At 47.6% G+C, this 25,398-nt stretch overlaps 1 protein-coding gene across 1 annotated transcript; it reads right to left on the bottom strand.

Annotated features, from left to right (window-relative positions):
* Nucleotides 1-4,841: 4,841 nt before the first annotated feature.
* Nucleotides 4,842-9,159, bottom strand: slitrk3a (SLIT and NTRK-like family, member 3a). Its single transcript, XM_055646335.1, has 2 exons — nt 8,992-9,159; nt 4,842-7,583 (listed from the first exon to the last, which is right to left on the bottom strand). The coding sequence occupies exon 2, from the start codon at nt 7,513-7,515 to the stop codon at nt 4,888-4,890; it is 2,628 nt and encodes an 875-aa protein (XP_055502310.1). The 5' UTR covers nt 7,516-7,583; nt 8,992-9,159; the 3' UTR covers nt 4,842-4,887.
* Nucleotides 9,160-25,398: the final 16,239 nt, after the last annotated feature.

Below are 25,398 nucleotides of genomic sequence, written 5' to 3'. Positions count from 1 at the left end.
GATCGAACTCGGATCTCTGGCGCTGTAAGGCAGCAACTCTACTGCTGCGCCACCGTGCCGCCAGTTATCATCTCCACTGTGACTGGGACTGGTATTGCCCTCTCATGACCATAACTAGAAGCGCGAGTTGTCCGTTCAATCTCAAGCAGAGCCCTGCCCCTCAATCCCATCATGGCTGGTCTATTACCTCAACGCTATCTACTTGCACTACCCCAAGTCCCATTCATTTCCAGAATCGATTACAATCTACCGTTTTTTTTTGTCTGCAACAGATTCAGTGCCTGCCCCCTCCCTCCACAGCCCTCGTGGGTACAAAATGCTCATGTTTCACTGCTTCCTGGGTGAGGAGATTTCTCACCTCTATCCTCGACGAACAATGCCTTATTTTCAGACTGTGACCCTGATGACAGACACCGCATTCAAGAGAAATACCTTCCCCCACATCTACCTCGAGAAGCCCCACAAGAAATTAAATGTTACGAGATCACCTCCCCTATATACATGCATCTTGCCTCTCCTCCTCAGAACTCACCACTGCCAATGGTGTCTGCGTTAACTGATAATGGAATAACCACACTATCAGAGACACAAAATGGGGGGTTGATTTCCTGAGCTGCTTTTAACACTTACAAAGGAGAGATTTTGTTGTTTTAAATGTCAGAAGGAATATTTTGACACCAAAGGGCCTGAAGAGAGCAAGGACTGGGTGAAGTGTAAAACATCCATCTCTGTTCTCCCTGGTGACCTTTTTTGTATACAGAAAGATCAGTTCTATATTACTGACAATCTCCTTCAGTGAAGCTGTTGATGAAACCATGACTTCTGGCACAGATTCAACCTGCAACTGGTAAATAAATGGTGCTGATGTGCAAAGTTCACATAAAATAGAAGCCGCTACAATGAAACGACCCTGAATCGACATCCTTCAGAGGCTATAATGAGCTGCCTGCTCACATTCAGTACAATCGCAGTGGCAATACCATCATTATTGTGGAGACACAAGACACAGCAGATGCTGGACGTTTTGCTCGTCATGATCATGGCTTAGAGTTGGGAGTCAGGGAAACCAAATTGCAAAAGGATACAAAATGCTTCGACACAAAAAGCCGGATGTAACTGATCTGAAGAAGGGTCTCGACCCGAAACGTCACCTATTCCTTCTCTCCAGAGATGCTGCTTGTCCCCCGCAGAGTTACTCCAGCTTTTTGTGTCAATCTTCGGTGTAAACCAGCATCTGCAGTCCCTTCCTATACCAAGTGCTTAGATTGGTTTGGAGATGCAGCATGGAGACAGGCCCTCTGGTACACTAGTTCTACCCTACACACTAGGGACAATTTACAGAAACCAATTAACCTACAAACCTGTACGTCTTTGGCGTGTGGGAGGGATCCGGAGCACCCGGGGAAGCCCCCCACACCCACAACGTACAAACTCTGTATAGACAGCACCTGTGGTCAGGATTGAACCCGGGTCTCTGGCGCTGTGAGGCAGCAACTCTACCGCTGCGCCACCGTGCTGCCACTGCAGCGGGACAGGCAGAATCTCTTGAGTAACATGAATGGGTGACGTTTCAGGTTGAGACACTTCTTCAGGTCCGACACGACACCTCAACTATCCATATTCCCCACAGATGCTGCCTGACCCACTAAGTCGCTCCAGAATTTTTTGTCTAATATCATAATTGATTCTGGTCATTAGAAATTGGTTAACATTCACCAGCACACAAGATGCCTGCAACAGAGATTGAACTAAACAAGGTAGGGATCACATTACCATGAGATTCTCCAAGACTATCGCAGTAATGAACTCCCACAAATATATACCAGCGGTGGTAGTAGAATCTTGAGCACTTAGTCTGACCATTAGACCAGAAAATTCGAAACAAAGAACTACAGATGTTGGTTTATACCAAAGATAGACACAAAGCGCTGGAGTAACTCAGCGGGTCAAGCAGCATCTCTGGAGAAAAAGGATGGGTGACGTTTCGGGTTGGGACCCATAACATCACCCATCCATTTTTATCCAGAGATGCTGCCTGACCAGCTGAGTTGCTCCAGCACTTTGTGTCTGTCTTCAGTAGACCAAGAATACGGAATCTATCACGGAGCAATAAGTTTTCAAGTTGGAGTTGAACCCTTTGAATTATTGATAGACACAAAATGCTGGAGTAACTCAGCGGGACAGGCAGCGTCTCTGGAGAGAAGGAATGGGTGCTGTTTTGGGTCGAGACCCTTCTTCAGACTGCTATTGAATTATTGGATCACTTCTGCTTTATAGCACTTATAGCGCCAGAGACCTGGGTTCGATCCCAACTACGTGTGCTGTCTGTACGGAGTTTGTACGTTCTCCCCGTGACTGTCTGGGGTTTTTCCGAGATCTTCGGTTCCCTCCCACACTACAAAGACACACAGGTTTGTTGGTTAATTGGCTTGGTATAAATGTAAATGGTCTCTCGGGTGCGGGGATCGCTGCGCGGACTCGATGGGCCGAAGGGCCTGTTTCCCTGCTGTATCTCCAAACTAAACTAAACTGACTTCTATAGTCACCCACCAGGTTGCATCAAATGGCTGACACGTTGCATGTATATCTGCAGTTGATGCATCAAATTGCTGCATTTGCAATGCGACGCCCTCTGCTGGAGCTGGTACCTTCTCGTGCCAACATCTGCAACCCTTGCATTTAGCAAATGGCTCACATGCAGTTATCATTTGTAACAGATCACAACCCATCGGACTTTTCATTTCCTTGTTCCCTGCAATTTCCAAGCACATGTTCTGTAACTGAAGGAATTACAGAATGCAAACAAAAAAAATAGCAATACCAAACAAAAAATCATGCAACATTTACAACTGATGCATTATCTGCATTTTGTTTGGACAATAACATTTAACCATGTGACATTTCAAGATTACCACGTTTGGTCAACCGAATTGCAAGCATCACGCACAATGTATCAAAGGAAATTGTATTTACGTTAAAATCCAGCATCCCTGTATAATCTGCACCCATATCTGACACAAAATACCCGATAATGGACATGTATGAATCTGGGACATATGACAATAAAACAACTCTCTTGACCAAACACAAAAAGCTGGAGTCACTCAGGCGGGGCAGGAAGCATCTCTGGAGAGAAGGGATGGGTGTTGTTTCGTGTCGAGACCGATCTTCAAATTTCTCCAGAGACGCTGCCTGTCCCGCTGAGTTACTCCAGCATTTTGTGTCTTTATTCGGTGCCAACCAGCACCTGCAGTTCCTTCCAACACAAGATACCCGATGCCATTCTTAGTGCAGCCTAAGCTGAGTGCTGCAAAAATGGATACGTTTGAAAGAGCACTCAGTTTTGTTATTGTTATAGTCTAAAAAAAAATCTTAGCCACTCTCCAATCAGTTTATTTGCCTGCTGTGCTTGAAATCTCAAAAATCTGTTGGCGTCGATCCAGAGAGAATGGATTGTATGCGGGGAACATTTCTAGTTATAAATACAGGGAAGGGAGGGTTGGTAACCACCAGATATGAGAAATCAAATTGGGTTTTGGCTATGCAATAAATCTTTCAGGTTTTCTTTTTTTTGGGGGGGGGGGGGGGGGGGGTGGTCGGATTATTGGTTTACTTTCATTTAAAGATACAGCTCGGAAACAGGCCCTTCGGCCCACCGATTCTGCGTCGACCAGCGTTCCCCCACACACCAACACTATCATACACACACTAGGGACAATTTAGATTGATACCAAGCCAATCAACCTCCTGGGGTGTGGGAGGAAACCGGTTGCACCCGGAGAAAAACCCACGCGGGTGGGTTTGTACGGGGAGAAAGTACAAACTGCGTACAGGCAGCACCCGTAGTCAGGATCGAACCCGGGTCTGTGGCGCTGTCAGGCAGCAACTCAACCGCTGCTTCCAAAGCTGGCCGTCCCGATTATATCTCACTAGCACACAATGTCTACATGCCACTGCGTAGTTTAAACATCTTTTATTATAAAAACTTTACCAGACGTAGTCACTACATTGAGTTAACATTATTAACTTTACATTGATCGTTCACAGAAATTACAGAATAAATATGCACGTTTTGAAGTCTGTGTGTGTGTGTGATTGATTGTGTTGATGTGTGTGTGTGTGTGCCGATGTATGTGCATGTGTGTGTGTGTGTGTGTGTGTGTGAGAGAGAGAAACATTAAAAGTGCCTCTTACAAAGCTGTTAGTGGTGTAAGCAGCAACATTAACGAGCTTTTTTTTTAAGAAAGTGCGTGTTTATCATAAAATCTTCGCGTCAGATTGACAAATTGAAATCCTTAGATGCGTCGTAGTCTTTATATTCCTCTCGAGTATAATATATATTTATATATAATATATATATATAAAAAAAAATTAAATAACACTGAACGATAAAGCGTTGGAGTCCTTTTAATTACCAAGTCTTGTCATTTGAGCAAGGTACACCCCGGCAGTTTCACATGCAGCAAGACTGCTGTCAAATGTTTCACACAATATGCCCTCGGCGTTTGCTAAGACGAGAGAGCAAGGGAGAAAGAGAGAGAGAGAGAGAGCCATCATTTCCTATCGAATAAAGTGACCAAAGTCTCTGCCAGTAATGAATTGGGTTGGGGTTTTTTTTTACAGGACGTTCGATAATCAGGCCTGGAAAGGCTCAGTCAACTTTCGCTTCCATAAAAAAATATGATTGATATCATTGCTGGCTTAAGTCTGCAAAGGCACTTCATTGAGTATGATTTGAAAATGGCCTTTCGTCAAAGCAACTTAATGGCGGATGGATGAAGGGGGGGTGATGATTTTTTTTTTTGTTTCCTTTACCTTCTAAACATGCGATGATTGGGGGGGGGGGGTGGGGGGGGGGGGGGGGGTCGTTTTCTGTGGAGGTGGTGACTAAAATCGATACGTCGACTTCTCTAAGACTTCGAGGTAGTCTGGCTTGGTTTGAAGTTTGGCCCTTAAATCGAGGTATTCGCTTTGGGGTTGGTCTGGATAACCTCGGCCAGAGGAACCACATAGAATGGATTCTTTAAACCTGGCGTCTTGTTGTAAATCGGGATACTGCATGCCTGGCGGGTGAACATGCAGCTCTTTTAACTTGGGCACGGTGCCGTAGATGCAGTCTACAAAACCAACGGTGTGAGCCGCCCTCTCTCTGTCCAACACGCTGGGGTAAATCACCCCATTGTCTGGGAAGTTGGCAAAATCGTTCGTCTGGTTAATTGTCACTATCGTGTTAAGGTTGCTGTTGGACAGCGACATTTTCCACGCCTTGTCTTTCTCCAGAGTTTTGTAATTGGCGTCGATTTCCTGAGTCTCCGCAAATTCCGCCTCCATTTCCCCCTCCCGCGGTTTATAGATGGGGTTATTGCACATTTGAGTGACCGGGTGGGGGATGTAGTCGTAGACGTGGCTGGCTGCCTTCTCGGGCGAGTTGGCAGCCCGCTCCTCGAAGATCCTGCACTGCATTTGCATGCCAGTCAAATCCACGTCCTGCCGCCGACAGGAGGGCGATTTCTTGCGCCTCCTGAGCACAAAGGCGAAGAGTCCAGCTGCAATAAACACGGCGGAAATGAAAATAATCAGCAGGCTCAAAATGAGGACGGAAAGAGGGATAGCGCCACCTTGCGAAGTGAACCCGAAGCCAGACGCTGTCGATATCACGTTCCCATTGCGAGCCGAGCCGGGGAGCGCCGGGGAAGCGGCGGCGTGCTTCAAATCTGGGCACAGTATCTCGTAGTCCACCTTCTTGAGATCTTTGCCGTCGAGGAACCCCGGCGTCTTGCAGAACACGTCGCCGACCATGATGACAGTGCTGATCTTCTCCACCCACTGCTTGAGGGCCATCAGGTCGCAGGAGCAATCCCAAGGATTGTCGTTGAGGTCGATCTGCACGATGGAGTCCAGGTGTTCGAGCACCCCGCTCACGGGCAGGTAGAGGAAGTGGTTGCTCCTCAAGCTCAGACGGGCCAGAGAAGTGCCCGTGAAAGCATCGGACGGAAGGGTCCGCAGCCGATTGTTGTTGAGGAACAACAGCTGGAGATTGGGCATCAAGCTGAACGCCGCGGGCTGGATGTCGCTTATAATGTTGTATTCAAAATACAAGTATTGCAAATTCTGTAGGCCTCTGAACATACCCGGGCTGAGGCGCTCGATTGTGTTGTTGTTCAGGTACAGGATCTTTAAATTTGGAAGATTCATGAAAGCACCATCTTGGATGTAAGAAATACCATTGCTTCCCAAGTGCAAGAGATCCAAACTGGAGAAATTCCAGAAATCAGACCTATATATCTTTTGAATCAGGTTCCCCGTCAAGTACAACTTCCTGGCGTTCAATGGCCGTGGGATTAGTTCAGACATGTTCTCAATCCCTTTGGTTTTGCACTGCACCGTCAAGCCCAAGTCGTTTATGTGCAGACTGCAGGAGCATTTGGCCGGGCAAATGATGGGGATGGGTGGTCTAGTCTGATATCCCGCTACGACGGGCTGATTGGGCCCAGAATAAACGCTGCGGAGGGTCGGCTGTGCTTTTAAAGTCTTGGGCGTCTTGGTTGATTTGGGCGATCTACCTGATGTCTTGTATTCAACCGAAGACGCCGTGTAGGTCACGGACAGGGACATGGAAGAAGGTTTAGTAGGCCACACGTTGTCGTTGCTGGAAGCCAGCTGTGGGACGCCCAGACTGACCTCCACTTCGGCGTGAGACAGAAGTGGGCACAGCTCACTGCTCCTGATCTCTCTCAGGTCCTTGCCATGGAGATGGAATGGAGTCTCGCAAGTAATTTCCCCCACCAGAACCGTGTACGGTATGCTCTCCAACCAAGTCTTCAGCGGCAGAATATCACATGTGCAGTTCCATGGGTTCTCCTCCAATTGAATCTCCATGAGGTTCCGGCCAATATATTGCAGCGTCCCGGCATAAGACAGCGTCTTCAACCGATTGCCCCGAAGATCCATGTGGGTCAAGGACACCATCCTGAAGAGATTGAAAGGGAGCACAGGGATCAGGTTGTCGTTGATAATCAACACCTTCAGACGGTTGAAGTTCCTAAACGCGCCTCCGTCAATCCTCTTGAGGACGTTGTAATCGGCCTGCAGATACTCCAAGCTCTCCAATCCCAAGAAGGTGTCGTTCCTGAAAACCTCCAGCTTGTTCTCGTGCAAGTACAGACGCTTCAGGAGCCTCATGCCGTTAAAGGCACCCGCCTGGATGTCCTGCAGAGCGTTGTTGCCCAGGTTAATGGACACTGCGTTGGTTAAGAGAAGGAACCCGTTCGCATAGAGCTTCCTCATTGAGTTCCGTTGCAGGTAGATCTTAAACGGTCTTCTCCACGACTCGGTGACCTGGCTTACGTTTGTAAAACCTTTGCTTTCACAGTGGACGTGTAAAAAACTCTCCCTCTCTTCGCAATAACACGGCTCCATGCAGGGTTCCTCCAAGTCTCTGGAATCCTCCTCCAGCAACCGAATCGACGTACTCCATCCTAAAGTTATTGTGCTTAGAAAGGCGATCCAGAACATCCTTGTTGGTTTTTTTTTTAATCGTTTGAAGTGGGGTTGCCGCGTGGGACCTCCTCGAAGTGTAACGACTGCACATAGAAGACACGGAGAAAGAAAGAAAAAAAGCTTTTAGGCGTCCGAATTCCCGTCTGCAAACGTGTACACCCTAGTGATTAAACACAACGGCGGCACACACACACACACTAAATCCATCTTCTGCACTTCCCCTTTAACTGAACAGAAAGTAGTCTACACATTGTGTTATACGCATACCAACATCCACAAAGCAAAATAAGGCAATATATATATCAGCAACGATGTGGCATCTTACTGCATGTGATAACGGCGATATTTCTGCAGTGGTGCCATTGATTGGAGGCTGATTAATAATTCTAGCTCATCACTCAATATTTTTTTTTTGCATTTCAAAAAAAATCAGTATCAAAATATTTGAGGTTAAAAGGTTGGCGCGTATGTGTTTTGCAGGTACACTATCAATGGCCCTTGCTCCCCCTCCCAACCCCCTCCCACCTCAGTATTATAAAGGGCACACTGATATTTAAAAAAAAAAACACATAACCCAGTCCATTTGTACCCCCCTAACTCAGAGTGGGCGACGCACCGTATAATTGTTTGTGTCTGTAGAGACTCGGTTTCTCCAAAACTGGACTGGATTTGTTAATTCCCCGGTTCAGAATTTACGTGGAAACATTCCACCACAATCTCGGTGGCAAGGCTAGAACGGACGGATGCCAACGCATTAAAATGATAGTCATTTCACTGATGGTCCCGGGCATCGAATTTTGCAAAGAGATTGGCTTTAGGGTCGTCAATCAGGCTCCGTTTTCAAAGTGCTCAAACGAATCTGTATTGAGATGTGCTGTCCATTATTAAAAACAATAATATGTCCATTTCATCGGGTATCATTAGAATAAACGCGACTTTGCGCAGAACGGTGACATTGCATAGAGTCTCCGACTGATGAGTCTCGTAATAATCTCCAAAGGATTAAGGTGAAGCAGGAGATACGGATAACGGATGACTTTCATCCCATCTGAACGACCTATAGTTGAACAAGTTCTGGATTAAAAACGAAAGAGGGAGAGAGAGAGAGAGGGAGAAATCCCTGCCGAGCGCCGGGGAACAATGTCGGCTCAATGCATAAAAATCCAAAAGGTTAATTATAACGACCAGAAATATTTGGGGGAAATGGGCAGGAAAGTTCAGAGATAGAAATTCCTCCGGTGGAAACGAGGAGGTAATTGATCAGGGGCGAGGGCGAGATGAGAACGGGCAAAGACGCAATTTAAATCAAGCCGTTTTAACCATCCCAGCAGCTGATACAATCCCAACCTTATTCGATTATGTCAACGCATTCAAGAAAACGTTTTATCCCCCCCCGCCCCAGAAAAAAAACCCCATCAGTATCCCACCGAATCGAAACGCTCTTTAAACCGCGAGCAAAGTCTCCAATAAAAAAAAAGCGGTCGGACTCACCGTCGGCAGATGATTTTAGTGGAAGGAGTATAAAGTGTTGTGCATTTGCCCGGGCTGCCTTCACTCGGGCTGTTCGAGAGTCTGAGGGAAGTGCCGACGTGACGCGAATACAAGTGGATGTTTAAAATGCAGCTCGCCCTTCCGCTAGCTCTCTCCTGTTTCCTCCTCTCTCTCTTTCTCTCTCACACTCCCTCCCTCCCTCCCTCTCTCTGCCTCCAATGCGAGAGAAGTCCGCCTCTATCTCACCGCAGGCAGCGGGAGCGTCTGCAGGTTGCCGCTCGCTGCCAATGCACCAACCAGCGATGCTCGGCCGCATCGAAAAATCACTTGTCTCTCGATCAGATCCCTTCGCTGCCCCCCCCCTCACCCCTCCCCCTCCCTCTCTCTCTCTCTCTCTCCCACTCACACCCCCCTCTCTCTTTTTCTTGTTCTTCCTTTCCCCTTTTACGTCATGGGATGAGCGTGGAGCAGTCGCTGGTGACTGGAGCGCGTCTCCTTGGAGAGTGGAGGAAGACACAACAAGCACAAACCGAGGGGGGCGCGCATTCACATCTCCCGGGCTGTGTCGGAGCAGGTCGGATTTTTATTCCCTACGGTTCACCCCCTCCCCTCCCTACCCACCCTCTGCCGTGGGACGAGGAGGAACGGGACCCAGGCAGCGACCACGACTCGAGGAAGCAACATCAGCCAACAATCCTGTTCAATGGGTCAGCGGCGGCTCAGTAGCATCATTGCATTCACAGATGCGGCTGCTCCACACACAACTGACTGGGGATTATTAGATCCATTGTCCGCTAAAACCAACTCGGTCTGTCTAATTTTTCTCCCCCCCACCAGCCCCTTGCAGTAATCGCCAGCGAACTCGCTCTCCCGACGTCTCCAGCGTGTTCCCGCTGAGAGTGTAGCGCCCTGCACGGTTACCCCATTGCGCAAAAAAAAAACCCACACACCACCGTGCACAGCGGAGATGCCGACAGTTCAACGCCGGCTTTGCTTATTTTTTGTTTAAATTATTCAAAAATAAAAGCCGACAAAATAAAGAGAGAGAGAGAGACCGTGGTCCTTGCCTTTGAGGCAGCGCACACGGAAATATCGCTGTGGGATCCGGACTGATCTCGTCTGCAGCAGTTTGTAATGTCTCCCCCCCTTTATCCCTGCCCTTCCCCCCAACGCAACCACCAACACTCGGCCGTTTCTGCTTCAATACTAGCAGGGGCAGAGACTGTGAACGGAGGCATCAGCAAATGCAAGGTCACCTCTTCGCTGTAAACTGCAGAAAGCTGTAACAAACACACACTCACACACACACACACCGGGACTCAGCGAGAGTGGCCGCGAAACGCACACAGCAAGATGGTGGGCGATTCCTGCAACCGCTAGCCTCGTTGGCAGTTTAAACCTCGTTTTATTTCATGAGTGAAAGGGCTTTATTTTCTGGGGGGGGGGCTCCGGCGCAGACCAGTGACCCCAAACCCCCTCCCCCCTCCCCACCTTAAACCAAACTCTACCAGAGAGCACACCGCGCCTTAAAGCGCCCCAACAGCTCCACGGTGCAAGCTAATCGCGGCGCGACTCTGTCACGCACATCGCAGCCCCCCGCAGCTGACAGATGAAAGGTTGGCGCCCCACACATACACACACACACACACACACACAAACACATCCCAAATCCGATGCACCATTAACAACGCGTGAGCGCCCGTGAAGCGAGCCATTCACTAACGCAATGGACCCATTCCAATCCAGCATTGGCACGCAAACATTGCCCCATGGCTAAACGCACTGATCAAGTATGATTAGTATGCAGGTTTAGGGCGGATGGTATTTAGGTACCACCCCCCGCCCCCTTCTCTATTTTACTCCCCCCCTCCCTTACTCCTCCCTCTCTCGTTTAACCTCCCCCTTCTCTACCTTCCCCTTCGCTCCATCCTTCCCCTATTCCATTTACCCCCTCACCCTTACCCCCCTTCTCTCCCTTACTCCTCCCCTTCTCTCTCTTACTCCTCCCCTCACCATTACTTCCTCCCCCTTCTCCCTTACTCCCCCCTTCCCATCTTCTACCCCCCCCCCCCCTTACACCCCTCTCCCTTACTCCCCTCATCTCCCTTACTCCCCCTCCATCCCCCCTTAACTGCCTTACTCTCCCCTACTCTCCCCCCCCTCCCCTTCTCTCTCTTACTCCCCCTCCCATTACCCTCCCCCTTCTCCCTTACTCCCCCCCCCCCCCCCTTACACCCTCCCCTTACTCCCCCATTAACTCCCTCACTTCCCCCTTCTCTCTCTTACTTCCCCCCCTTCTCTCCCTTACTCCCCCCTTCTCTGTCTTAAACCCCCCCCCCCCCCCCCCCCCCCCTCTCTCTTCACTCCCCCCCTCTCCCTTACGCTATGATCAGCGGCAGAGGGGAACCCTTAACTGGCAAAACGTAGACTTCTGAAACATTGCTTACACGGGTCGAAGCTCCATCAACCCACCGCGCTACTAACTATTCCGCTGTGCGCGTTGGGTGAACCCAACAATATGCAGCTCTGCTGGAGACATGAACTCGGCTTCTGCTAATTTCAGAAGTTATTATGCTGCACATTTTTTTGGAAAAGAAAGAAAACGATGAACACAACTCGGTGCACATTGGGTGCAGTTGTGGGGACGGATGCCCAGTCTAGCCACTTGTGCGTTCAGTTCATGGGCTAAACGTGTCCATTAGGGGACAAAAATCTAAGCCGAAATGAACGGAGCTACGCCTCTTTTAGGACTGGCAGACGTACATCACGGTTATCTCGAAGGCGCGGCCGGCAGGTTATAGAGGAGCTATAATATTTGGGTTCAACTCACTGGCGATTCCACGGATAGATTGAGTTACATTCCACCGCGTGGCGTTGGGTCTGACTTTGCTCCGATGAAGAAGGCTTTCTGCGGAGAGGAAATTAACTAATATGTGTGTGTGTGTGTGTGTGTGTGTGTGGTTTACACCCACCCACCTTCTCCGGACTCGCTCTACTCGCGCGATGAGAACATACCCTCTGAATGTAGAAGGCTGTTTGAATCGCGGCCGCGGCGGAAGCCTCTCGTTAAACCACAACGTGTAACACACCCCACAAATCGCCAGGGTGGAACTTCGTATTGAATTTCCAGGCACATCTTTGGTAAGGGGAGAACAGGTGCAAACACAGTTTTATATCAGCCTGACTAACTGTTTACTGAGACAAGCGAACCACCGTGGATGGTGTTATTGCTCATTGGTGATGTAGTGTGAGGACCGTTTACAAAAACATTTGTATTACACACCAACTAACCTATTAAAATAGCGACTGCACCAAGTTCCTATTTCCATTTCACTTATCCATGCATTTGATTATTTGGTAGACAAAAATGCTGGGGAAACTCAGCGGGTGCAGCAGCAGCATCTATGGAGCGAAGGAAATAGGCAACGTTTCGGGCCGAAACCCTTCTTCAGACTGTTCGGTAACGTCGAACAATCGTTGTTCGAGGCGTACCAGGGCCTCATCCCCGTTAATACCTTCCTCCGTCTGATTAGTAGCCTGAGCGATTAGTACGGGTGTCAGGGGTTATGAGGAGGAGGCAGGAGTTGAGAGGCAAGGATAGACCATCCATGGTTGAATGGCAGAGTAGATTGTTTTGACCTTATTCAATCTCGACCCGAAACGTCACCGATTCCTTCTCTCCAGAGATGCTGCCTGTCCCGCTGAGTTACTCCAGCATGTTGTGTCTATCTTCGGTGTAAACAAGCATCTGCAGTTCCTTCCTGTGTGATTCTTGATGACGTGAAATACCCAATTCTGCTCAATGAACTTATGAGTGTTTAATTTGACATGGACACGCGCGGCGCAAAATGTGCCAACGCTTTTAGAAACAAGGAACCGCAGATGCTGGATTGCAAAAAAAAAGACATAAAATGCTGGAGTAACTCAGCGTGTCTGGCAACATCTCTAGAGAACATGGATAAGCGATGATTCGGACCGGGAGCCTTCTTCAGACTTATGCCAATGCATTTGCTCTTTCGCCGTGGTATTGATTGGAGATGGGTCAATTGAGTCATAGAATGATACAACGTGGACACAGGCCCTTCGGCCCAACTTGCCCACGCCGACCAACATGCTCCATCTACACTAGTCCCGCCTGCCGGCGTTTGGCCTATATCCCTCCTAAGCCGGTCATATCCACGTACCGGACCAAGGTACCTGCCTCGACTACCTCCTCCGGCAGCTCGTTCAATATACCTACCATCCTTGTGTAAAATAGTTGCCTCTCTTCCCCCAGCATAACACCATGTCCTCTGGTGTTTGAATCCCCTACTCCGGGTAAAATACTCTGCATCTACCCGATCTATTCCTCTCACGATCTTACTAAACACCTCTAGAAGATGACCCCTCATCCTCCTGCGCTCCAAGGTGTAGAGTCCTTGGGTGTCCAACAGCTCCATCTGGTTCGGGGTGTCGAATCCTGGCAGCATCTTGGTAAAATCTTCTGTGCGCCCTTTCTAGTTCAACAACACCCCGTTGCACCCTCTCCAGCTGAACAACATGCCTCTGTCGGTTTCACACCTCCATATCTGTCTGTTTCCCTCTCCCATAACTCTCGGTCTGAAGAAGGGTCTCAACCCGAAACGTCACCCAATTCCTTCTCCCCAGAGATGTTGCCAGACCCGCTGAGTTACTCCAGCATTTTGTGTCCAGCAGCGGTGTAAATCAGCATCCGCAGATCCCTCCGGCACATTTCTCTGCACACTTTCCAGTTCAACAACATCAGTGTGCGGAGTTTTTTTGCGGACACGGGTAGGTGGCGCTAACTTGCTCCAAGGGGAGAGATAGCGGACAGGCGGATGTTAAATCCAGTGTAGATCAGACCCAAACATCACCCACCCCTGTCTCCTGCAGCGGTTACAATGGCGAACTCAACGCATGCACTGCTCCCGTTTGCCAACCCAACACAACGCAATATGCAGAGGTAGGAAACTCAAAATGTAGAAACATAGAAAAATAGTTGCAGGAGTAGGCCATTCGGCCCTTCGAGCCAATTCAATATGGTCATGGCTGATCATCTAAAATCAGCAGGTAGACAAAAATGCTGGAGAAACTCAGCGGGCGAGGCAGCATCTATGGAGCGAAGGAAATGGGCAACGTTTCGGGCCCGAAATCAGACCAGTCTGAAGAAGGGTCTCGGTGCGAAAAGTTGCCTATTCCTTCGCTCCATAGATGCTGCCTCACCCGCTGAGTTTCTCCAGCATTTTTGTCTACCTTCGATTTTCCAGCATCTGCAGTTCCTTCTTAAACATCTAAAATCAGTACCCGGTTCCTGCTTTTTCCCCATATCTCTTGATTCATTTAGCCCTAAGAGCTAAATATAACTCCCTTCTTGAAAACATCCGGTGAATTGAATTGAAAAGATGCTTAACAAAAACCCGCATCTATAATCTGGAGCATTGTTTAATTTACCCAAGAGCTGAACGAAAGTTAGATAACAATATACCCCCGGTGGCAGCTAAAATCATCACTTTGTCACATAGATAGAAGATAGGCACAAAAAGCTGGAGTAACTCAGCGGGACAGGCAACATCTCCGGCGAGAAGGAACGGGTGATGTTTCGGGTCGAGACCCTTCTTCAGACTGAAAAGGGAAACGAGAGATATAGACGGTGGTGTGGAGAGATAAAGAACATTTAGTGAAAGATGTGCAAAAAAAGTAAGGATGGTAAAGGAAACAGGCCGTTGCCAGCTGTTTGTTGGATGAGAACGAGTAGCTGGTGTGATTTTGGTGGGGGAGGCATGGAGAGAGAGGGAATGCTGGGGTTACCTGAAGTTAGAGGAATCAATATTCATACCAAAATCAATATTCATATCAATATTCAATATTCATAGAGATTCTAGATTAGTATGGTGTCAGAGGTGACGGGGAGAAGGCAGGAGAATGGGATTGAGAGGGAAAGACAGATCAGCCATGATTGAATGGTGGAGTAGACTTGATGGGCCGAATGGCCTAATTCTGCTCCTATCACTGAAACATCCCGGTGTTCTGAAGAAGGGTGACAATAAAACACACTTGACCGAAACGTCACCCATTCCTTCTCTCCAGAGATGCTCTCTGTCCCGCTGAGTTACTCCAGCGTTGTGTGTATATCTCCGGTGTTCTCTTACTTTAGGTCATTCTGATTGTGTTACATTTATAATCCTCATCTGACAGACGCATAGATGTAAATGACTTTGCGGTCGAAAGAACAATGGCCCTAATCGCCAGGCAAGCATCTTCAATGGACTTGGACTGATAATAACATCAACATTGGTTCGATCCCCACCCAGCGCGGCAGAAAAAGAAGACCCATCTTTCTGCAATATTCACATTCCTTTTGAAATTATTTCGTCTAATACTAATACTAGTAATACTACCTACGGCTGAGCCAAAGGGAACGTGTTTTAACAACTGCAGTAGCGGGACTCTGTGCTGCGCCCGCCAATGTTTTACACACATGACAATGATCAACGGAACAGTGTGGATTTCCCAAGTTTTAGAAATGAGCCTACAAGCCATTTCCCCGAGAAAATCCACGAAAGGAAAAGCCTAACTATGTATTTTTGTGTGGGTGCATTGATTGGCCATAAATTGGCTTGGGACGTTTAGCATAACGGATGTATAATCAATGGTCATCGAGTCATTCTGTGATTCAAAACCAGGTCAGAACATGATAGTCCGGCGGGAACTCGGCGGGTCAGGCAGCATCTGTGGAGGAAGGTACACAAAAATGCTGGAGAAACTCAGCGGGTTCAGCAGCATCTGTGGAGCGAAGGAAATAGGCGACGTTTACGGGCCGAAACTCTTCCTCAGACGCGGACGCAGCATCTGTGGAGGAAGTGGATGGGTGATGTTTTGGGTCATTACCCTTCTTCAGTGGTTGGGGGGGGGGGGGGGGGGGGGGGAAGATGTGGAAGGGGAGGACGGACGATGAAGGAGGGGAGTGGGGTGGTGAGGAGGGTGGGAGAAGGGGTGGAGGAGGTGTGGAGGAAAGGTAGTAGGATGAGGGGAAGGGAGGAAGGAAGCTGGAGGAGGGAGGGGAAGGGGGAGGGGACAAAGCCTGGCAAGCGACATCTGTGTGTGTGTGTGGGGGGGGGGGGGGGGGGGGGGGGGGGGCAGGAGGGGGTGCTTGGCAGATGGGTGGGATGATGACAACGGATTTAAAGGGTGTTGGATAAGACAAAAATAGGTGTTAAGTGTAAAGCCAGGGGATGGGTTATCGGTGGAAGGGGACACAGGGAGGGGAGAGAGGAGCGGCAAATGCAAAGTGAGGAACTCGAGGATGGGAGATGAGGGCAAGACGAAGGTGAAAGGAGCAGAGAGAAGAGGGTGGGAGATGGTGGGAGTATTTGTATGGGTGCCCCAGAAACAGTAGGGCTGTCATTAAAAATGATTAAAATGATTCAGCATTGTTCTTGCACAAAGAAGATCTGCCTTCCTTAGTTATAGAGTCACAGTCATACTGTGTGAATACAGGCCTTCCGTCCCAACTGACATATATCCACACTGTCATATATCCCATCTACACTAGTCCACTTCACTCTTATTCCTCTAAACCTGTCCTACAAATTTTCCTGTCTAAATGTTTCATAAATGTTGTGGTAGTAGCCATCTCACCTACCTCCCCGGAGGCTCATTCCATACACCCACCATCTTTGTGTTAAAATGTTACCCCTCAGGTTCCTATCTTTTCCCCCTCGCCCTAAACCTCTGTCCGCCCATTTTCGATTTCCCTACATGGGCAAGAGACTCTGTGCATTTACCCAATCTATTCAGCTCATGATTTTGTACACCTCTATAAGATCACCCCTCATCCTCCTGCATTCCAATCAAGAGTGTCCCAGCTGCTCAGCCTCTCCCTAGAAAAACTGACTGCAAAAGCTTCTTTAGATATGTATAAAGGAAAAGATCAGTGAAGACACATGTAGGTCCCTTACAATCAGAGACAGGTGAATTTATAATGGGAAACAAAGAAATGGCAGAAAAGTTAAACAAGTACTTTAGGGGACCGAGGTCTAGTGGGAGGGAGGAACTGAAGGGAATCCACATTATTCAGGAAATGGCATTAGGTAAATGGCATTGGGACTTAAGGCTGATAAATCCCCAGGGCCTGATGGTCTGCATCCCAATGAGGTGGCCCTAGAAATCGTGGATACATTGGTGGTCATTTTCCAATGTTCTCTCGACTCTGGTTAAGTTCCTGTGGGTTGGAGGGTAGCCAATGTAACTCCACTTTTTAAGAAAGGAGGGAGAGAGAAAACAGGGAATTATAGACCAGTTAGCCTTACATCAGTAGTGGGGACGATGCTTAGGTCGATTATTAAAGATGTTACAGCAGCGCATTTGGAAAGCAGTGAAAGGATCGGTCAAAGTCAGCATGGGTATATGAAGGGGAAGTCATGCTTGACTAATGTTCTGGAATTTTTTGAGGATGTAACAAGTAGAATGGATAAGGGAGAGCCAGTGATGTGGTGTATCTGATCTTTCAAAAAGACTTTGACATGGTCCCACACAAGAGATTAGTGTGCAAAATTAGAGCACATGGTATGGGGGGGGGGGGGGGGGGGGGGGGTAGTGTTTGACATGGATAGAGAACTGGTTGGCAGACAGGAAGCAAAGAGTAGGAATTAACAGGTCTTTTTCAGTATGGCAGGCAGTGACTAGTGGGGTGCCGCAAGGCCGGGTGGTGGAACCCCAGTTATTTACAATTTATATTAACGATTTAGACGAGGAAATTAAATGTGACATCTCCAAGTTTGCGGATGACACAAAGCTGGATAGCAGTGTGAGCTGCGCGGAGGATGTTATGAGGCTGCAGGGTGACTTGGATAGGTTGAGTGAGTGGGCAGATGCATGGCAGATGCAGTATAATATGGATAAATGTGAGGTTATCCACTTTGGTGGCAAGAACAGGAAGACAGATTATTATCTGAATTATGTCAGATAGGGAAAGGGGAGGTGCAACAAGACTTGGGTGTCCTTCTACATCAGTCAATTAAAGTAAGCATGCAGGTACAGCAGGCAGTGAAGAAAGCTAATGGTGTGTTGGCCTTCATTGTGAGTGGATTTGAATTTAGGAGCAAGGAGATCCTACTGCAGTTGTACAGTGCCCTGGTGAGACTGCACTTGGAGTATTGTGTGCAATTTTGGAATGCAGCGTAGGTTCACCAGGTTAATTCCTGGGATGGCGGGACTGACATATGATGAAAGAATGGGTCGACTGGGCTTGTATTCACTGGAATTTAGAAGTTTGAGAGGGGATCTTATAGAAACGTATAAAATTCTTAAAGGATTGAACAGGCTAGATGCAGGAAAAATGTTCCTGATGTTGGGGGAGTCCAGAACCAGGGGTCTCAGTTTAAGAATAAGGCGTAGGTCATTTAGGACTGATATGAGGAAAAACGTTTTCACCCAGAGAGTTGTGAAGCTGTGGAATTCTCTGCCACAGAAGGCAGTGGAGGCCAATTCATTGGATATTTCCAAGAGAGAATTAGATTTAGCTCTTTGGGTTAAAGGAATCAAGGGATATGGGGTAAAAGCTGGAACGGGGTTCTGGTTTTAGATGATCAGCCATGATCATATTGAATGGCGGTGCTGGCTCGAAGGGCCGAATGGCCTACTCCTGCACCTGTTTTTCTGCGTTTCTATGTTTCTGTTGCTCAATCTTTCGAGTCCTGGCAACATCCTCGTAAATCTCCTATGCAACATTTCCAGCTTGACAACACCTTTCCTACAATATGGTGCCCAGAGCTGAACACAATAAATGTGGCCTCACCTACATTTTATATAACTGCAACATGACCTCCCAGCTTCTATACTCAATACTCTGACTGATGAAGGCAGAATTCCACTGAGCTGCCTGTTTATGGTCACCAGATTTTTTGAGTTGATATTTTCTTGGCATTGTGTGTGGAGTAGGAGCACTTGGATGTAGTTTGTCCACCGTGTGGATTGACCACATGTGGTTACACACTCACCTGTGTGATTGACTGTTAGTTGGCTCCGTAATGCAGAGATATCTGGGAGCAGACAGCATGTCATCTTGTATATAAACAAACCAATTGGAAAAGTGGGCGTTTGGCAGGGTTATAAGTCATTTATTATCTGTCATGAAAAGTTGAATTGGTTTTTTTTTAAGGAATGAGGCACAAGGAACTACAGATGTTGGTTTACAAAAAAAACGGACCAAATCTGGAGTATGGTGTACAATTTTGGTCGCCCAATTATAGGAAGGATGTCAACAAAATAGAGAGAGTACAGAGGAGATTGACTAGAATGTTGCCTGGGATTCAACAACTAAGTTACAGAGAAAGGTTGAATAAGTTAGGTCTTTATTCTCTGGAGCGCAGAAGGTTAAGGGGGGACTTGATAGAGGTCTTTAAAATGATGAGAGGGATAGACAGAGTTGATGTGGACCAGCTTTTCCCTTTGAGAATAGGGAAGATTCAAACAAGAGGACATGACTTCAGAATTAAGGGACAGAAGTTTAGGGGTAACATGAGAGGGAACTTCTTTACTCAGAGAGTGGTAGCGGTGTGGAATGAGCTTCCAGTGGAAGTGGTGGAGGCAGGTTCGTTGGTATCATTTAAAAATAAATTGGATAGGCATATGGATGTGAAGGGAATGGAAGGTTATGGTATGAGTGCAGGCAGGTGGGACTAAGGGAAAAAAGTTGTTCAGCACGGACTTGTAGGGCCGAGATGGCCTGTTTCCGTGCTGTAATTGTTATATGGTTATGTGGACACACTGATCTGTTCTGTATTCATGCCTACTATGTTATATGGTTATAAAGTGCTGGAGTAACTCAGTGAGACAGGCAGCATCTCTGGAGAACACGGATAGGTGACCCTTCTTCAGACTGATTGTGGTGGTGGGGGGGGGAGTGGAGGGGGGGGGGGGGGGAGGTGCAGGACATTGCTGAGGTGGAGATGAGGTTGACGCAGTTGGGTGGGAACATGCCAGAGGTGGGAAGAAGACAAAAGGCGTGAAGGAGAGAGGAGGTGAGAAATGTAAAGCCAAAGAAGCCAATGTGAATAGTTTAAGTTGATGGTGGATTGCAACTCAGTGGGTCAGGCAGCATCTCTGGAGAAAATGGATGGGTGGCGTTTTGTGGAAGAACCCTTATTCAGACTACAGATTATGGGAGGGGTTGGCAGCAGCAGGGTATCTCTAGATACATATTCAGGTGCACATGTGGACCCAGTGCAGACACAGGGAACTGCAGATGCTGGCATCCCAAGCAAACTTCGACAGGTTTCCACAGATGCATCGCAGAAAGTATTTTAGCGGGATGCATCACAGCATGGTGAGGGAACAACTCCATCCAAGACCACAAGACATTGCAAAGAGTTGCGGACGTGTCTCAGACCATCACGCAAACCAACCTCCCCCTCCTTTGATTGCACTTACACCTCACGCTGCCTCGGCAAGGCCAGCGGGATAATCAAGGACAAGTCTCACCCCGGCCACTCCCTCTGTTCTCCCTCTCCCATTGGGCAAGAGGTAGAGAAGTGAGCAAACACACACATCTTCAGCTTCAGTTTCTTCCCAGCTGTTATCAGGCAACTGAACCGTCCCATCAACAATTAGAGAGCTTTCCTGATCTACTATCTACCTCATTGGAGACATTCAGACCACCTTTAATTGAACTTTTTCTTGCACTAAATGATATTCCCTTTATCATGGATCTGTACACTGCAGGCAGCTCAACTGTAATCATGTAAAGTATTTCTGCTGACTGGTCGGTCCGTACACACAAATGATTTTCACTGTACCTCGGTAAACGTGACAATAAGCTAAATTCAACCAGTTCAGTTGGCCATACAGCATCTGTTGGCAGCTAATTGTTTAATTATGTACCAATGTGCAGAGAAATAAAATTAACTGCTCACAACCTATGGCCCTCCAGCAAACTGCGAATAGTGATTCATGTAAGCGTTTTACTGCGTTTTGATGAGGATCCTGTGCCCATATCCTATAATGATGCCTTTATGTGCTAGAATACAAATACAGACTATAATAGGAGCAACAGAAACAAAAATCTGTTTACCACCAAGCTTGGCGTGAGATTTGATTTTACGTGGAGGTCAATAATTCAGTCTGACACCAGAGGAGTTGAGAGAAGTTTAGCTTTATTTGTCTGCACACAGTTGATACACAGTGCTATTAAAACAATAATGAGGGCAGCACAGTGGCGCAGCAGTAGAGTTGCTGCCTTGCAGCGCCTGAGATCCGGGTTCGATCCTGACAACGGGTGCTGTCTGGACAGAGTTTGTAATTTCCCGCCATGACCTGCGTGGGTTTTCTCCGGGTGCTCGGGTCCCCCTCCCACATTCCAAAGGCGTGTAGGCTTGCGGGATCATTTGCTTCGGTAAAATTGTAAAATTGTCCCTAGTGTGCAGGATGGTGTTGGTGTACGGGGATCGCTGGTCGGCATGGATCCGGTGGGCCGAAGGGCCTGTTTCTGCGCTTTTTCTCTAAACTAAACTAATAGCTGTCAACAATTGAAGAGGTTTTAAAACCACATGCTTATGATTTCACTGCCGGGAGGGAGCACAAGAGAGCGATGGTCATGACAATGAAGGTTTAATCGTACATAGGCACAAAATGCTGGAGTAACACAGCGGGTCAGGCAGCATCTCTGGAGAGAAGGAATGGGTGACGTTTTGGGTCGAGACCCTTTTAATCGCACATATCTTGTTTGAAACTGACTAGGGTTGACCCACATTCTCAGTAAGTCTAAAGAAGGGTCTCGACCCAAAACGTCACCCTTTCACTGATGCTGCCTGACCTGTTAGTTACTCCAGCATGTTGTGTCTGTCCCCTTACCCATTGAGTTGACTTCAGCCAGCACTTGTGTTCCTCTTCGATTCACACTGATGTTCATTTCTCTGTCATCAAAAAGCTGGGTTCCCACTCCTAACGCGTATTAAACGTTAACTCCGAAATGACAAAAAGATAAGTGAAAAAAAAAAATTCCCATCATCAGTGGTATCATTTTGCCATCGTGGCATTTGTCACTAGTTTCTAGTTATTGAACGAAGGATTCACTACTCTCTGCACCAGTCTGTCAGCTGATATCTCTCCTTCATCTCTGAGCTGGTCCTTGGTCTGGAGTGGAAAGAGTTCATAGGTTCCAGGAGCAGTATTAGTCCATTCGGGCCATTAAGTCTACTCCACCATTCAATCATGGCTGATCTATCTTTCCCTCTCAACCCCACTCTCCTGCCTTCTCCCCATAACCCCTGACACCCGTACTAATCAAGAATTTACCTATCTCTGCCTTAAAAATATCAACTGACTTACCTCCACAGCTGTCTGTGGCAATTAATTCCACAGAAACATCACCTTCTGACTCAAGAAAATCCCCCTCATCTCCTTCGAAAAATAACATCCTTTAATTCTGAGGCTGTGGCCTCTGGTCCTAGGTTCTCCCACTAGTGGAAACATCCTCTCCACATCTCCACAATTTTTGTAAGGCGTCCTTGAGACTCTTGAAAGGCGCCCATAAATAAAATTTATTGTTATTATTATTATTCATTCTATCCTATTCGGTAAGTTTCATTAAGGTCCTCCCTCATCCTTCTGAACAATTCAGAATCAAACTCCCTTACTTTCTTCATAAATATCCAGTATTCCATTGAGCTGCCGATATTATGGTCACCAGATTTGAGCTCCTATTTTCTTACATCAGGTATGGACCGTGTGCACTTGAATCCAGTTTGTTCACTGCTTGGCTTGACTGTTTTAATTGCTTTCGCAGCACAACACAACGTTACTTTAAATATGGCTTCAAGTCAAATATATCAATTCTCCAATTAGGTGCTGTGAAAGGGAAGAGTAATCAGGTTCCCAGCGAGAAGCAATCCAAGTTCTCAATATGTTGTCAAATGACAAATAGCAGGTTGCAATGATGTGAGATACAGAGATTTATTCACATGGAACATAGTAAAGTACTGCACAGGAACAGGCCATTTGGCCCACAATGTCTGTGCTGAACATGATGCCAAGTTAAACTAATCTCCTCTGCTACACATGACCCATATCCCTTCATTCCCTGCATATCCATGTGCTTATCTAAAAGCCTCTGAAATGCTACTATTGTATCTGCCTCCACCACTAGCAGTGTGTTGCAGTTATCCACCACCCTCTGTATAAAAAATGTGCCCAGCACTTCACCTTTAAACTTCCCCCCCCCCCTCACCTTAGAACTCTACTGTCTCCTCTTTGACATTTACACCCTGGGAAAAAGGTTCTGACTGTCGACCCTGTCTACGCCTCTTGTCATTTTACATTCTTCAATCAGGTGTATCCTCAACCTCTGGCTTGCTGGGGTTGTTTGTCCAATCTCTCCTTGTAGTCCCTCTAATCCAGGCAGCATTCTGGTAAAATTCGCCTGCACCCTTTCCAAAGCCTCCATATCCTTCCTGCAATGCGGTGGGCAGAACTGCACTCAATTCCCCAAATGCAGCCTAACCAAAGTATTTATATGCAGAAGCCCAACAAAATCACAGGGAAGATAACCTGAAGGGTCTGTCTCACATGGGCGTCATTTGCGGGTCTTGAGTCTGCAGGAGGGTCTCGACCCAAAATGTCACCCATTCCTTCTCTCCAAACATGCTGCCTGTCCCGCTGAGTTTCTCCAGCACTTGGTGCTTTGCTCAAGGTCCCAGTATCTGCAGATCCTTGTGTCTCTGTAGCTGGGATCAGGGTCACGAATGAGATGTGGAACTGGTAAGACCATTAAAGCAAAACATTCACTCTCCAGTGGTCCTTATCGATCTAACACAGGATAGTCACAGCACCTGATCATTAGACCATATACAAAGCACGCATCAGCATCCATTCAAGTGTACTGGAGTCATTTAGCCATAGAGTGATACAGTGTGAAAACAGGCCCTTCGGCCCAACTTGCCCACACTGGCCAACATGTCCCAGCTACAGTACACTAGTCCCATCTGCCCGCGTTTGATCCATATCCCTCCAAACCTGTCCTATCCGTGTACCTGTCTAACTGTTCCTTAATCTTCGGGATAGTCCCAACCTCAACTATCTCCTCTGGCAGCTTGTTCCATACACCCCCCCACCCTTTGTGTGAAAAAAATTATACCCCTCAGATTCCTATTAAATCTTTTTCCTTTCACCATAAACCTATGCCCGCTGGTCCTTGATTCACATACTCTGGGCAAGATACTCTGTGTATCTACCTGATCTATTCCTCTCATTATGTATCTACCTGATCTATTCCGCTGATCAAGCTGATCAAACACAGTGGACATGGTGGCGCAGCGGTAGAGTTGCTGCCTTACAGTGCCAGAGACCGGGGTTCCATCCTGACTACGGGTGCTGTCTGTATAGAGTTTGTACGTTCTCCCCGTGACCCGAGTGGGTTTTCTCTGAGATCTTCAGTTTCCTCCCACACTCCAAAGACGTGCAGGTTTGTAGGTTAAGTGGCTTGGTATAAATATAAAATTGTCCCTAGTGTGTGTAGGGTAGTGTTAATGTGCGGGGATCGCTGGTCGGTGCGGACTTGGTGGGCCAAAGGGTCTGTTTTCACGCTGTATCTCAAAAATGAAACTAAATTAAACTGATGCTCTACGATGCTGACAACTGTATTCTGCACTCTGTATCTTCCCTCTGCTCTATCTATGTATTGTAATTGAGCCTCACTTGATTATACTTATGTTTAGTCAGTGGATCTTTAGGCCCCGAGTTCACGCTAACCAGCGATCAACCATTCATGCTAATTCTATCCTCTTTTGTCTGAACTTCTGTCCTGGGCCTCCACCATTGCCAGAGTGAGGCCACGTGCAAACTGGAGAAACGGCACCTCATATTCTATCTGGGTAGCTCACAAAACACAATGGTATGAACATTCAATTCTCCAATGTTAGGTAACCTCGCCCACTCTTTTCCCTCCTCAGTGCCCCGCCTGAACCTCCCCCCCATCTATTTCTCCTCTCCACCCCCACCCCTAAATGTTATTTTCCTCCCTCTGGCTTCACCATCCACGGCTCTACAAACCTGCCTCATACCATCTGTTCTTATCTCTGGCCTTTGTTCCAGGAACTGCAGATGCTGGTTTAAATCAACGATGGACACAAAATGCTGGAGTAACTCAGCGGGACAGACAGCATCTCTCTGGATAGGAGGAATGGGTGACGTTTCGGGGTCGAGACCCTTCTTCAGGCTGATTCTTTCCAGAGGTGCTACTTGGCCTGCTGAGTTACTCCAGCATATTGTGTCTATCTTTGGTGTAAATCAGCATCTGCAGTTCCCTCCTACACATCTCTGTGCCCTCTCCATCTTGTCTTATCTCTTGCCTTACGGACAGGCACTGAGGCTCAGTAAAACACTGGGGATTCAACGTTGCTGCATTCACATGCA

This window comes from Leucoraja erinacea, chromosome 14, assembly GCF_028641065.1.
Source record: "Leucoraja erinacea ecotype New England chromosome 14, Leri_hhj_1, whole genome shotgun sequence".
Lineage (NCBI taxonomy): Eukaryota > Metazoa > Chordata > Chondrichthyes > Rajiformes > Rajidae > Leucoraja > Leucoraja erinaceus.
Note: the sequence above shows the minus strand (reverse complement) of the source record. Positions and strands in the feature narration are given on the sequence as shown.